We start from the raw sequence: 13,353 nt of genomic DNA, 5'->3' as shown, positions 1-13,353 counted from the left end.
GGGGTGCCATGGTAAAGGGACAGGAGGCAGGGATCCTGCTTGCAAGAGAAAGAAACGATGGTGTTTTCTTTTCTAATCTTCCTTGGAGAAGGAGGGCAAAGCAGATGGAGATGTCACAGCTGGAATATGGGAAGTTTATTCACTTTTATTGTTCATGTATGACTGCAATAAAAAACATGAAATAAAACGTGTAAGCACAAACCAGCAGTAAATCCTGCTGATGGATTTGCCTGTGCTGAGCATTAGCCTTTGCACAGATAGGCACCAGCATTCCCAAAGGGACCTATTTTTGGACCTGTTCTATTTTGTTCATTTAATTGCCACTCCAAAGGGAGTGTCAAGGAGGTGAGGAAGGCACAAAGAAACTGCCACCTGGAAGACACAGAGAGCGACTGGACAGACTGAGGACACCGCTTCAGCTGGAGTCTCAGTAAAGTGTTGGGTATAAAAGCAAACTCAGTGTTTCTCAGGGCCTCAACTCTTCTACCAGCCACCAGAAGCACATGCTGGGCCCTGCAGGGACAGCACTGGTGCTGATGGCTGGTGGATTTTGTGTTACTGGTTTGGAGCACTGAGACTGCAAGAGCATTGCCTATAAAAGGAACCACACGTCTTGATGTGTTGTTACGCTCAGCTATTGCCGCTTGGAGATGACCTGAGGCAGTTAGCACTGCAGCTGTGTTTTGTTCCCTATGGGCCTGATAGAAGGCTGGTTGTACCAAGCAGGAATCTTTGCGCGGTTGGGAACAGATCGCTATCAAGAGAGCTACGCGCATGGATCGCCTTCAGCTCTGAAACAAATTACCCCTCACTCCAAGGCAGGAGTTCTTGTGGTGTCGGAGAGCGCTGGAAGGTGGCTCCAGTCAGTTAAGCTGTGGAGAGAGCATTGTAAATGATCCCAGTCTAGCATCAGGGCAGATTCTTTCCTCATTCACTGGTTTGTTACAGCCACTAGTTCAACACAGTCACCAGCTTCAGTTTTTCATGCATGTCAAGGAGTATCTTGCAGCTGGTCTTTTAAAGTGGTGTTTGCCACCGCTGAAGTTATTGACTGTTGCCTCTTTAAACTCCAGTCTCTCCAGCTGAAAAATTGAGCAAATACTGCCACTAAAACTACTTCACTGGGGAGACGTGAGGGAGACTCAGTGGAAAAGGTTTTTCAAAGGCATTTTGGGAAGCAAACACTCTTATCTCTGACTTCTTCTAGTGGGAGTATGTAGATGTTCCTGCCCTGAGGTGCTCCAGCGTATCTGACCCCTGGTTCTTGTGAAGGGTAAGCCCGTCACAAGAGGGAGTCGGATTAGGCACAGGGGCATGGCCGATGGGTGTCCTATATCGGGCACTGGTATCAGTAGAAATAAACAGAAGACAGGAATCGTTCCAGTTATTATCACTTGTCTGTTGCTTTTCTAGGTGTGCCCTACTTTACTGTGGAACCTGAGGATGTGTCCGTGTCCCCTAATGTCCCATTTCATATGGCCTGTGCTGCTGTTGGTCCCCCTGAACCAGTGACAATTGTCTGGTGGATGGGAGACTCTAGAGTGGGGCTTCCAGACATCTCCCCCTCCATCTTAAATGTGTCAGGTAAGGCTGCTACCGATCCAGGTGAGCATCAGAAGAAGCAGAGAGCTCTCTTCTGATCATGCCTAGTGATACCGGGTAGCCACATAGTGTGAGAATGGTCTTTGACTGTAATTGAAAGTTGAGAGATAACGATCATCACATACAAAGCCGGATCATCTGAGAGGTGGATTGTTGCTTTGTGTATTCTCTGCTGGTTTGAGGCACACAGGTTTGGGTGGGACTGGTAATGGGATAAGGATGCTACAGGATACATGCATTCATTGGGTGCTTCTTTTGTTCCACCTCCAGGAAGGTGTTCATGGTTCTGTTAAGTGACTCAATTGGTGACATTTAGCTTGATGGCATTCACATGCAAAATCATGCTTCTGCGCACAGCCATGTCACACACACTGCTTTCCTCTTCTCCTGCTCTCTGTTCTTGCATGCCTGCTGGAAGCTGTAATTGTTAAACCCTGACTGCCTCATGTAATTGACACTTCTAGTGCAGTTATATTGGTGCTGAAGTGGGCTGGTTGATGTCCTCAGAGACCAAGGTTTGCCCTACAGCAGGCACTAGGTGCATGGAGGTAAGCCTGCCTCTCCCAGCAGTGTCAGCTGCAGAACTTGGAGCCAGGACGTGTCCATGCTTCTCTCCAGCCCCACTTTCAAGGAAGGGCAATGTATCTCTACCAGGACCTGACTGCAGTTATTCTTGTAGTTACCTCCTACAGGTAACTTCAGTTAGTTGTTGAACAGCTTTGTGATACTTCTCTTTGCTGTATTTTATTGTTCTCAGCAGCCCTGAGCCAAAGTTAACTATTTAGAAAGAAAAGGTTTTATGACAGAGTCATCTCTGGGGCCTCTTCATCAGTGTTAATACAGTTACACCCAGAGGGAGTTTCTTTCTCGATATCTTGACATCTTTGGCCATCCTTTTTTGTTATCTAGTCCTATTCAGCTTTCCCTTAGAACTTAATTTATATGCAAATCAAAACCTGATTTTGTGATTTGCAGTGGTTTATAATCTGCTCCCTCTCTTACATAGCCAGTCAATGCTCTTCCAAGTTGGAAATGAAAACTGCTCCCTTATGATATAATCTGCCTGTTGAAATGGAGACTGGGAAGACTGATACTTAAAAGGGGAAAGACAATAAAGAAATAAGTCTCCCTTCTTCCAGTGAACTCATCCCATGGTGCCCCACACAACTTTTGTCATTGTGGGGCAGTGGCAGAGAGGCCTGAAGAAGGGCATCTGCTCCTAGTGATTCTCCAAATGAATTGCTATTATATATAGTCATCCTCAGTGCCTTTCTTTGCCCCTTTTAGTGTTCTCTGAGATACTCCTTGTCTTTGCAAAAACGTGTAGCAAACACAAGCTACATGGTCAGATTGCCAAAGCACGTCAAAAATGATGGTAAGGAAACAAGGATTGCTAACTAAAGAAAATACCAAATTCTGAAGAAAATAATAATAAAGTACTGGCTAGAAAGCAAACATTTAGAAGGTTCAGCAAGCAGTTGGTTTGGTTTAAAGGATTGTTGGGTTTGGAAAGCAGAGCTGGTAATGGTGCTAGAGAGCAAGGAGATCTTGGTTTGTGGTGTGTTTCATGTTTTCCTCAGGGCAGGGCTGTGTTTGGTTCTGTCTTTGGGACATGCCTAGCACGTCAGTTTGTGCTCTGCTCTGCTGCCTGGCCTTCTGCCTGCTGGCAGCATTTTCCTGTGGTTCACTGGGGTGAATGGAAGAAGATAAAATACTTTGCTCTTTCATTTCAAAGCAGTCCCTCCTCTCTTCCACTACACCTTCTTTGCAATGATGTTAATCTCAGGCTTGGGAGTTGAATCAAAGGGCAAAGACAGACACTGTGCGAGCTGCTCCACGCAGCTCTGAAACCTTTTTTCTTCCTAAGCTGGATGATAGAATCCTAGAATCATAGAACAGTTTGGCTTGGAAAGGACCTTAAGATCATCCAGTTCCAACCCCCCTGCCATGGGCAGGGACACCTCACACTGAACCATGTCACCCAAGGCTCTGTCCAACCTGGCCTTGAACACTGCCAGGGATGGAGCGTTCACAACTTCCCTGGGCAACCCATTCCAGTGCCTCACCACCCTCACAGTAAAGAACTTCGTCCTTATATCCAATCTAAACTTCCCCTGTTTAAGTTTTAACCTGTTACCCCTTGTCCTATCACTACAGTCCCTAATGAAGAGTCCCTTCCCAGCATCCTTGTAGGCCCCCTTCAGATACTGGATGTTCATAGCTTACTCAACATCTCTCGGATAGCCTTGTAAGGCAGCTGAGGGCCAAGTCAAGTGAAAACATAGGCTGGACACATTTCTTCAGGCAGCTTTGTAGATCTGTCTCAGTTCTGATTAATTATTGATGCCTATCTAAATCTTGGAGCAGCCAGCCATCGGTATGATGCCACGTTCCGGCCCTGTGCGATGGATGGATGCTAACAGAAGAGAGGGAACGTAATCCTCACTTGTATAATATCATCCCTGGAAAGTGCCTCAGTGCTCATGCCATAGCATTCTGCTTCAACTTCTTTGCATATCTTCAGAAGTCTGATGCAAAGTGAGGGACAGGTGGGCATTAGCTTGAAATCTGCAGCATCTAGCTGGAGGTTTGCCTTACAGCCCAGGTAGAAGATGGTTGTTGCTCAGGTGGCAGGCTGAAGTCCAGAGCATTGGTTGTTGTATAAGCTCATGGCTCAGCATGATCCTTGCTCCCGAGATGCTCACTAGGATGTGGGAAGTGGACATTTATCAGCTGAGCTGCTCTTCTGCCAGATTCACCCTTTTTCAGCGCTTTCTGAAGCTCCCAGGGAAGCTTTGCTACATTCCACACTCACTCCATTAAAAATGTGTTTAGCACATTAATTACATTGAATTCCACGTGCCTTTGACTGGCACCCAGCTCAGCCCGCCAGTTGCTCGTGCAGCTTGAGCTGGATGTCTCACATAATTGAAATCCTGCTGAAGGTTGAAGCTGGATTATATCGGTGTTTGTGTTTCCTTTTTTGGCTGATCTCCAGGTATTAATCAAAGCACAGTTTTCTCCTGCGAAGCTCACAACGTTAAGGGATTGTCTTCATCTCGGACAGCCACTGTTCAAATTAAAGGTGAGAGAGTACAAGAGAACGGGCAAGGGACTCGGGTTTGCTCCCTGGGGAGGGAAAGGAGGGCTCCTAAATGCAAAGGGATGTCTCAAAGCTGCCAGCAACCAGCACCAGTTGGAGCTCTCAGCAGTCAAAACAGTGCTTTGTGCTCTAACAGCAGTTCCCACCTGCTGTGTGGGGCCGTATCCTCTTGAAAATGGGATTCAAGACTGGAAATAGGATGTCAAATAACAGTTTTTCCTGGAAAAGGAGCCAGTTGGAGTAGTCAGATGAGAGATTAAGCTAGATATAAATCTGTAGCTGGGGAAATCTTTCCTTCCTGGAGATAGATGGGTCTTGTTAGAGCTAAAGAGGCCGTTGCTTCTACTTGCTTCAATTGGCATCACATCTGATGCTGAAAAAAGACAAGGAAGGTGGTCACTGGTGGCTGGTAAAGTCTGCTCATCCACATGGGTTTTATGGATTTGATTTTTTTTAACTCTTTGCTCTTTAAAAACTCATTCAAAATAAATAATTTGTAGCTTTTGCATGACCAGTTGCCATTTGGAAGTCCCTAAGTTGATGCCATGATTCCTCTCTTCCTCTGGGTGACGGAAACAGGGATGATCAGAGCAATCAGCTCTTCCCCTCCTCTTCATGTTGAGATGCTTCTGCATTTGAATTTTTAGTCATATTTTAATGCACATTAAATGACATGATTATCACTTCCAGGAGAGGCATGTCACAAAAATCGTTTCCTCCAAGTAGTAGCTTATTGCTCAGTGTGAGTAAGAGCACGCGTTTATGTCTGTATCAGAACTCTCAGTTGTATTAGCTAATATTCATTAAAGGGTACCTTCAAATCCAGCTGTAGATCTAGTGTTTGTACAGTGTATTTTTCTTCAGGACATTGTGGTTGCTGCTGTGCCAAGAATGCAGTCTGCTGGACTAGTAAGATTTATAACTTAATTTAAAAATGTTTGGAGTTGTTGCCTTAAAGGCTTGTCTACGCAGGGGAATTAGTTATTGTGGAATATATCTTCTATGGATATTTTTATCCTTTGGATAGAATGTAGTTCACAAAGCTATTGTGCTTTAAAAAATCTCATCAAGCCATAATTTGAAATAACATTTAGCATAAACAAGCTGCCTTTTTTTAATGTTAACACAGATGACTTTAATCTTTCTTAATGTATGAATATGATGATGGGGTAAAGGCCTCGAATTCTTGCATTTCCAGCAATTATGTTTAGCCAGAAGTGTTCCATGAGGGCCAATTATCAGCTAATGAATCCACACAACCTATCTGGGAGGGATGTTTCACCATCACACAGCTGTGTGCACACACACATGCTTTTAGGGCTAAGGAAGAGCTAGCTTAAGTGATTCAGCTTAAGTGCCCCAGTATGTGGCAAGTCCTAGAGATAAAAGCTGGATCTTAAATAGCAAGTCCAATGCTATAGCTGTAGACGTTCTCACTGTAATACCTCAAAGAGGAGAGTCTGAAAGAGGAGTTATACACGCGGGGAAGCGATGGGGCTCTTTGAAAGAGCAGAAGTTTTGAAGATCTGTTACAGCCCCCGTTACAATTAAAGCCAAGTTCCTAACAAGGACATCAGCAGAAACAGGAACAGGCCCAGATAATCTTTGTTTCATCTTTGATTCTATGAACACGTAGGCTTCAATGAAATCACTCCCAGGAGTTGCTGTCCATACATGCACAAACCTCTCTTACCCAGATCCATCTGTTAATGAGGACTCATGTCTTCCTACAATTTATTAAACCATTTGTTTCTTCTGTGTTTCCAGAGGCAAATATTTTTGCTAGGACATTTACAAACTGTCAACGTTTCTTCCTATTTGCTGCTGTTGTTGTTCATTATCTATTCTCTGTAGTGTCCACAATGTGCTGGGTATACTCCAAGCAGAAAATTACTGTTATTGTAGCCCACAGTCCCAAGCCATGTACAAAGCCCCATTGTTCCAGCCACTCTACAAGCACAGAGGAAGTTAAGCCTCATTATGTTAACACTCAAGGTCCTGTTTTCAGACTGGCTTTCCTCTATCTACTTCATGTGTGTGGCTAAGGCTTTGAGGGTCGTATCCTGTGTTTCAGAGCACAAAAGGAAACAACCACCCACAAGTTTTTTTCCCAGTGGTTGATGGGGAAATGCAATTTGTAGAAGGGACAGATGCAGCTTTAGGGGAAGGTTCTAGCAAGCCAACCCTCTTCACTGGCTGTCTCCATTACTGAGTGGATGTGTTGGCAGTTCATTATTTATTCTCACTGGTGGTATAGCCAGTATCTCCCTTTGCCCTGCCATCCAGTGTTGAAAAATTACATGTTCCTAAACCCAAAAGTTACAAGTGCGTTTACAAAACACTTGAATTAAGGGCAGTGTTTCAATGATATCCAAGTAAGCAGTAAACCCAAGCTGTTTCCCCCCCCAAAAAAAAGCTTACAAACCTGACTACCCAGCACCAAAAGGGAAAGAAACCAAGACAGAAAAATCATAAGTTGACTCACAAAGGCCTTGCAAAGAACTCATTTGCCCATCTTCCATCCCAGACCCTTGCTCTGCTGCCCAACCTCTCACCCACAAGCACTTCTTATCTTGGTGGCAGACCCCTGCCTTGTGTCCGGGTAACTTGTTAACCAGATAACAAAGGCTTTATAGGGTTAATCTGTGGCACCATCTATTCCCTGCCCCATACTCTCCTCTAGGCCATCTGTAGAGACTTAGGAGGGGGACTTTGGTCAATGCATTTCTTCTACAGAATGGCCCTGTGGAGAAGCTGAAGGCAGTATTGTGGTTGTCCTCGGTGCAGTGAGAGACAAAGGTGCTCTCTAGCAGAATACATGTTGGAGGTGGAGAAATCCTGGTTTGCAATTACTTTTCCACTGCTGCTTTCCACTGGATATCACTCAGGAGAGGTGGAAAATGCGGTCAGTCGCAGACCTTGTCCTGAGGACCACTGGGTTTGTGAAAGAGGACTCTTGAGGGTACAGTTTGTGGAGGTGCTGCAGGAAAAGTATTGCAGCAGCAGCAAAGGATTGTTTGAAATGAGCACAAGATCAGGGGAGAGGTTGGTGTTCATGAGGCCAGTAATTTTGCAGCAGTGAGGTGCCTAAATGAGAACAGACATTTGGGATTGAAGAAGAGATAGTGAGGGTTATATGGGAAAGAATAGAAAGTAACTATGTGGAATTACAGTGGGAGGAAAAAAGAGGGCAAAGGGAAGCATTGAGGATCCTAAAAGGAAGCCGAAGGGCTCAGGTTGATGTGACAGCACACTGGATGCCTTGCAGTGATGGAGGTGTCTGGTCGGAAAGAGGGGAGGGGGGCAGTGCTCTGGTGCTGCTCTGTGCTGGTAGGAAGCACAAACATCCCACTAAATGGCCAGTTTGGCAATCCTGGTTTTGTTCCTGGCTCTGCCCTTTGCCTCGAACATCCCCTCTATAAAACAGAGTGCTTTTGAAGCCTGAAGGAGGCAGTTTTCAGTCCAGGGTGTTTCAGGGTTTGTAATGGTTTTGGAGTGAGAACCAGGGGAGGGATTTTAAAGCCTCATTTGGTTCACAATGTAGGTCCACAGGCCATTGTGTGCACAGGGCTGGGTCATTCATTGCAATGGAGGGGGCAGGGAAGAGGGCTGAGTAGCCAAGGTGTAAACATCACACACTGGCACTGCTATCAAAGAGGTCAACCTCTGCCTGTATGTAACAAGTAAGATACATACTATGAAAGAATGGGTGCCAATAGCTTGTTCAATGTTAAAATACTAGTTTAATCCACAACAGCCGGGGGCACTCTCTAAAGATGTGATATTGTTCCATTTCAGTTAGTGATTTCATTGCATCATTTCCAGCCTCAAGCCTCTGCCATTTCCATGTGAATACCTGCTCGATTCTGTGTATACTGAAAGGCCTCTTTGTTTCCTTTCTAGCCATGCCTCTCCAGCCTCTCAATGTAACCGTAAGCCAAGTCACCAGCAGCAATGCCAGTGTGGTCTGGGTGCCAGGATTTGACGGCCGTGCACCCCTCCATTCTTGCACTCTTCAGGTATGGCCCCTCTGGGTTGTCCCCTGCCCTGCGTGAAGAATGGGACTCTCCTGAGCCACGACATTGCTTGGGCCATCTTTTGCTCTCCTAACTGCTATGTAGTAGTGTTTGAATTCATATTCCACAGCTTTAAAACATGGAAACTTAACAGGATGCGCTCAGGGCATATATGTAGGTGCCAAAGAGCAGGGCATGAAGTTCTGAGCATGGAGTGTCCAGTTGAGAATTTGAGACTGGCCCCATTCTCCCTCCCAGCACATCAGTTATCACGTAATTTGCTCCATGGCAGCTACTCCGTGCAGGGTATGACACAGCAGCACATATGGAGCACATATCGCTCTATGGGAAGTGCCCCTGAGTAGCTGCAGGGTGCTTTTGCTAGCATGGAGCAGCTGGCCCACGATAACTTGTTCCAGTGCAGTGCAGTCCCATGCCAGTTCAACCCTGTGCTTTGTGGTGCCAGGGGAAAAGTTGGGATCCACACATGCCAGTGAGCCCAAGGGACGAGGAGCTTGCAAAATGTAGGATGTGGTACAGGAAAGGTGGGAATGATGTTGGCAGAAGACACAGACACGTTGGGTTTTTCCATACAAGGTCAGGCCTATTTGCATGTTTCAGTGTAATTTTAAGCCCTACCTCTAAATCTTGGTTGATTTTCCCTTGCCAAAGACCAGAAAATCAAGGGTGATCCTTTAGCTCTACCAGGTGCTGAGAAATCAACATCTTTAGAAAATTGACTGCTGCTTTAGGCTCCTGAGGGAAAAAGGTGCCTGTCCAATGTCAGGCAGAGGTAGTTTCTAGTATTGCACACTTAGAACAGCTGGTAGCCAGCAGTGTGTCATGAAGAAACGGTGGCTCCTGAAGCAGGCTGTGTAAACACAGCCAGGCACATTCCCCATGAATTTATCTGCCAGGTGTCAGTATTGGGCCCCTGTGCTTTCCCTACCTGATTACAACATGAGCTGGAGTGGAATTTCTATGTGGTGTTGCCAACTACACAGAGGAGGATTACAAACACAAGGTACGCTGGAAGCAGCCTAGGTAATTTACTTGCAATCCTCTTTTTATTTGGCAAAGAAACCAGAGATTTCATGCTCTGATGTTTATTCCCTTTCATAAGTAAAAGAAACCATCATCTTGCCTTAATTCACTGACAAAAATAGTGCCTGAATATAGCTGGCCCCGGTCTCTGGGTTTTGTTGCTGCTTCTGTTCTTGTTCGCAGTTGAAAATGGTGTTCTTCCTCCCTTCTACAATGCGAGTTATCTCCAGTTGGAACAGCCTATTCTCTCTGGCTTGCATGCAGCAATGCTAATCACCCTGGGGTTTGAGTTCCCCCCCACTTTTGGCAGGGGTAAGGAGGAGGGGGATGGGACGTGTGGAAAAGAGGTTGGATGAGAGCAGCTCAGTTTCTGTCCACTCAGCAGTCTCTCACCCCTTTTCTAAGCCTTTTCTGTTCTATTTGGGGAGGACGAAGTTCCTGCTCCTGGATGTGGGAGCAGGGTAACTTGGCAGTAACCCTCCGTGCTTCCTCTGTATCCAGCAATGAGAGGTTTTGAGAGAGGCATTGACCCCCGTTTCCATGTGAAAATGATCATGCTGCTGGATCCCCATGATCGCTCCTCTGCTCGCAGCCTCCCAGAAAGAGAAGGGTTATTGAGACTTGGCTGTGGTTTTCTGGCGCTCAGGAATTGCAGAGGGTGCCCCAAGAACACCATGTTCAGGCAGGCAGATTGCTTCTGGGGACACGGTAGGGAATCACCATGCTCAGTGCCTGTTAAACACAAGCCCTGTTCCAGGGCATGCGGGGGACAGATGTAAGAGCACCGACTCTTCAGACTGTTGAACGGAAACACACATCATCAAGCTGACAGGGTTTAACACAAAAGTCTGCTTGTTTTTTCCCTGCTTTGGATGACACTGATAATGACAACAATATGCTTTTCTGTTAAGGAAACTTGAGATCCTTCCGTTTTCTAGCCAAATAAATCAGTGGGCCAAAAGTGTGCATGAGAGTGACCAGAAGGGCAGGGAGAAAGGCTGCTGTATATAAAGCACATAAAGTCCACGTGAGTGTTTCACTTGTCAGTACAACTTGCTTTTAATCCCAGCTTTGCTATTCCATATGCACTTGAGAAGGAAGATAGGCTGAGCCTGGCAGCCATGCAGTGATTTCTGCTATTGTCAATACAAAAGCAGGAGCACTGAACCCGTCTGTGCACTGAAAGCACGCAGTGATATCAGATTTAAATTAACATTCATGTTGCTTACAAGTTCAGATTGGGTGGGGGGAAGAGAGAAGGGTTGCAGAAGCTTCTTTGCAGTTTAACTTGAAACAGCTGAACCAGGCCACCAGTGTCTGCAATGCCTTTAATCCACTACAAAACTGGAAATATACAAAAAGGAGCTGAGAAAAAGGTGACACTTGGCAACATGGAGGTTGATGTTGCCCAGGTTTACACAAGTCTCAGAAGCCAACCATAGCACTCAATGCAATGAGCACATTTAGTCTTCTTTAAAGGAAATAATAATCAAATGTAGAATTTGTAACACAGGTAAGGAAATGTTTTAAAGCATGGAACCAAATTTTCAGCTGGTGAAAAATGGTCCTGCCAGAAAGTGATGCCACTGAAACCGAATAAATGCTCCTGATTCTTGGTCTGACAACTCCCTTTTCCATGTTTTAAACATCACTGGTACCATAGTTATTCTTACGCATTCCTGAACTAAACATGGAATGGATTCTTACACCTGTGGACCTGTTAGTCATACGGTGTACAGTAACAGTCTGTGTTTCACTCTCGGCACAGGTAGCTGAGTCACCAGATGGCCAGGAGGTCTCCACTGAAGTCACCCCAGTGCCACCCTTTGCCTATGGGGTGCAAGGCCTGAAGCATTCCACCAACTACAGTGTTCGTGTGCAGTGCAGCAATGAGATGGGCAGCTCCCCTTTCACTGACAGGGTTTATTTCCAGACCCTGGAGCTTGGTAAGCAAATAGCAGACAAGAACAGGAAAGTAGCTCTGAATCTGAAAAAGAGACAATGATGATAAACTTCATTGGACTCCTCCTTGCTAATTTGGGAATGCAGGAAACATTATATGTGCGTTATGTGTGGAGACCTCGTAGCAGCCTTCCAGTGTCTGAAGGGGGGCTATAGGGGTGCTGGGGAGGGACTCTTCATTAGGGACTGTAGTGGTAGCACAAGGGGTAACGGGTTAAAACTTATCCAGGGGAAATTTAGATTGGATATAAGGAGGAAGTTCTTTACTGTGAAGGTGGTGAAGCACTGGAATGGGAGTTGTGAATGCTTCATCCCTGGCGGTGTTCAAGGCCGGGTTGGACAGAGTCCTGGGTAACATGGTTTAGTGTGAGTTATCCCTGCCCATGGCAGGGGGGTTGGAACTGGATGATCTTAAGGTCCTTTCCAACCCTAACTGTTCTATGATTCTATACTATCATATTGCTTGTCCACTCCAAGGGTCTCGCAACACCTAACATAATAATATGCAGCCAAATGTGGTTAACATCAGTGGTGCATGATCACAGGGTTTCTTCATGCTGGGCATATGCTCTGTTAGCTCTGAGGGCCTTGGGGTCTTGGAAAGAAATGAGATTCTGACCAACCTTATTTTGTCCTCTTGAAGCAATCATTGTGCTGGTGGCTTGCAGAAGCTGTTCTCTCCCCTCACACTCTCTCTTCCAGCTGATCTCAGGAAAGATGGTAAAACTGTCTTTGCAGCCATTTTCAGTGTGGATAGTGATTGTGTTCTGTCCTCTGCTTCCAGCTCCAAGCAGCACCCCACAAAATATCCATGTTATTCAAAGAGATCCCGGTCTGATTCTGGAGTGGGAAGGTGTGGCTCCAGATGTGCTCAAAGAAAATGTTCTGGGATACAGGCTGGAGTGGATTCAGGATAATGTAACTCAGGTAACAGATCGAGGGGAGAGCTGAACCATTGGGCTCAGAGTTGGAGAATGTTCACATTTTCTGTTAATTAGGGTTCCTCATCCCTTATCCACACCAGGGACCTAGATTGCTGGTATTGCTTTTGTGTAAATGGATCTATTCCTTGGTATTTGGCCTGAAGAATTAGGCCCATTTCTCCCTTCCTGGCATATTCAGAATTCCTTCACTTGACTGTTCATCTGCAGACAGAGCAGTTCTCTGCCGTCCCTCGTACAAGGATAACACAGAGGGAATTTGGTTTGCCTCTGTCTCTTCCTAAGTGCTGTCCTGAAGGCAGCTCAGACAGACAGTGCATAATATGGGCTTTCTCTGTTCTCTGACTGGGACTTGGCTTTCCAAATCCCAGCAGCAAGGGTGTATTTAGGAAGTGAATGAGTTGTGCTGTAAATCACAGGAAGAAGCTGGTGGATTCGTTTCTTTCATTTACAGTATGTAGGGAGTTGAAAGGATCCTGTCAGGGTGGAAGGCATTTCATTTCTTCTTCAGCATTGACCTTTCCCAGGTATCTACCTGTCTTTGAAGTTCACAGCATTTCTTATGGTTTCTCACTTCTTAATATGTACTTAGCCAGTGCTTATTAATGATGAACAAGCCTATAATAATAGACAGCTAGAGGGAAAAGAGACTTATTTCCTTTCTGCATGGCCCATTTCATTCTAG

At 45.6% G+C, this 13,353-nt stretch overlaps 1 protein-coding gene across 4 annotated transcripts in view; it reads left to right on the top strand.

Annotated features, from left to right (window-relative positions):
* TYRO3 (TYRO3 protein tyrosine kinase) overlaps window positions 1–13,353 on the top strand; it is a 41,969-nt gene that overhangs the window by 8,755 nt on the left and 19,861 nt on the right. For all 4 annotated transcript variants that reach the window (XM_062635740.1, XM_062635742.1, XM_062635741.1 and 1 more), the window contains 5 exons: window positions 1,414–1,584; window positions 4,601–4,687; window positions 8,609–8,724; window positions 11,534–11,711; window positions 12,512–12,654. In XM_062635740.1, coding sequence (XP_062491724.1) covers window positions 1,414–1,584; window positions 4,601–4,687; window positions 8,609–8,724; window positions 11,534–11,711; window positions 12,512–12,654 — 695 coding nt within the window. The remainder of the gene's footprint in view (window positions 1–1,413; window positions 1,585–4,600; window positions 4,688–8,608; window positions 8,725–11,533; window positions 11,712–12,511; window positions 12,655–13,353) is intronic.

The sequence above is a fragment of the Pezoporus occidentalis genome, unplaced genomic scaffold (genome assembly GCF_034315485.1).
Source record: "Pezoporus occidentalis ecotype Australia unplaced genomic scaffold, CSIRO_AGI_Poc_V1 ctg46, whole genome shotgun sequence".
Classification (NCBI taxonomy): domain Eukaryota; kingdom Metazoa; phylum Chordata; class Aves; order Psittaciformes; family Psittacidae; genus Pezoporus; species Pezoporus occidentalis.
Note: the sequence above shows the minus strand (reverse complement) of the source record. Positions and strands in the feature narration are given on the sequence as shown.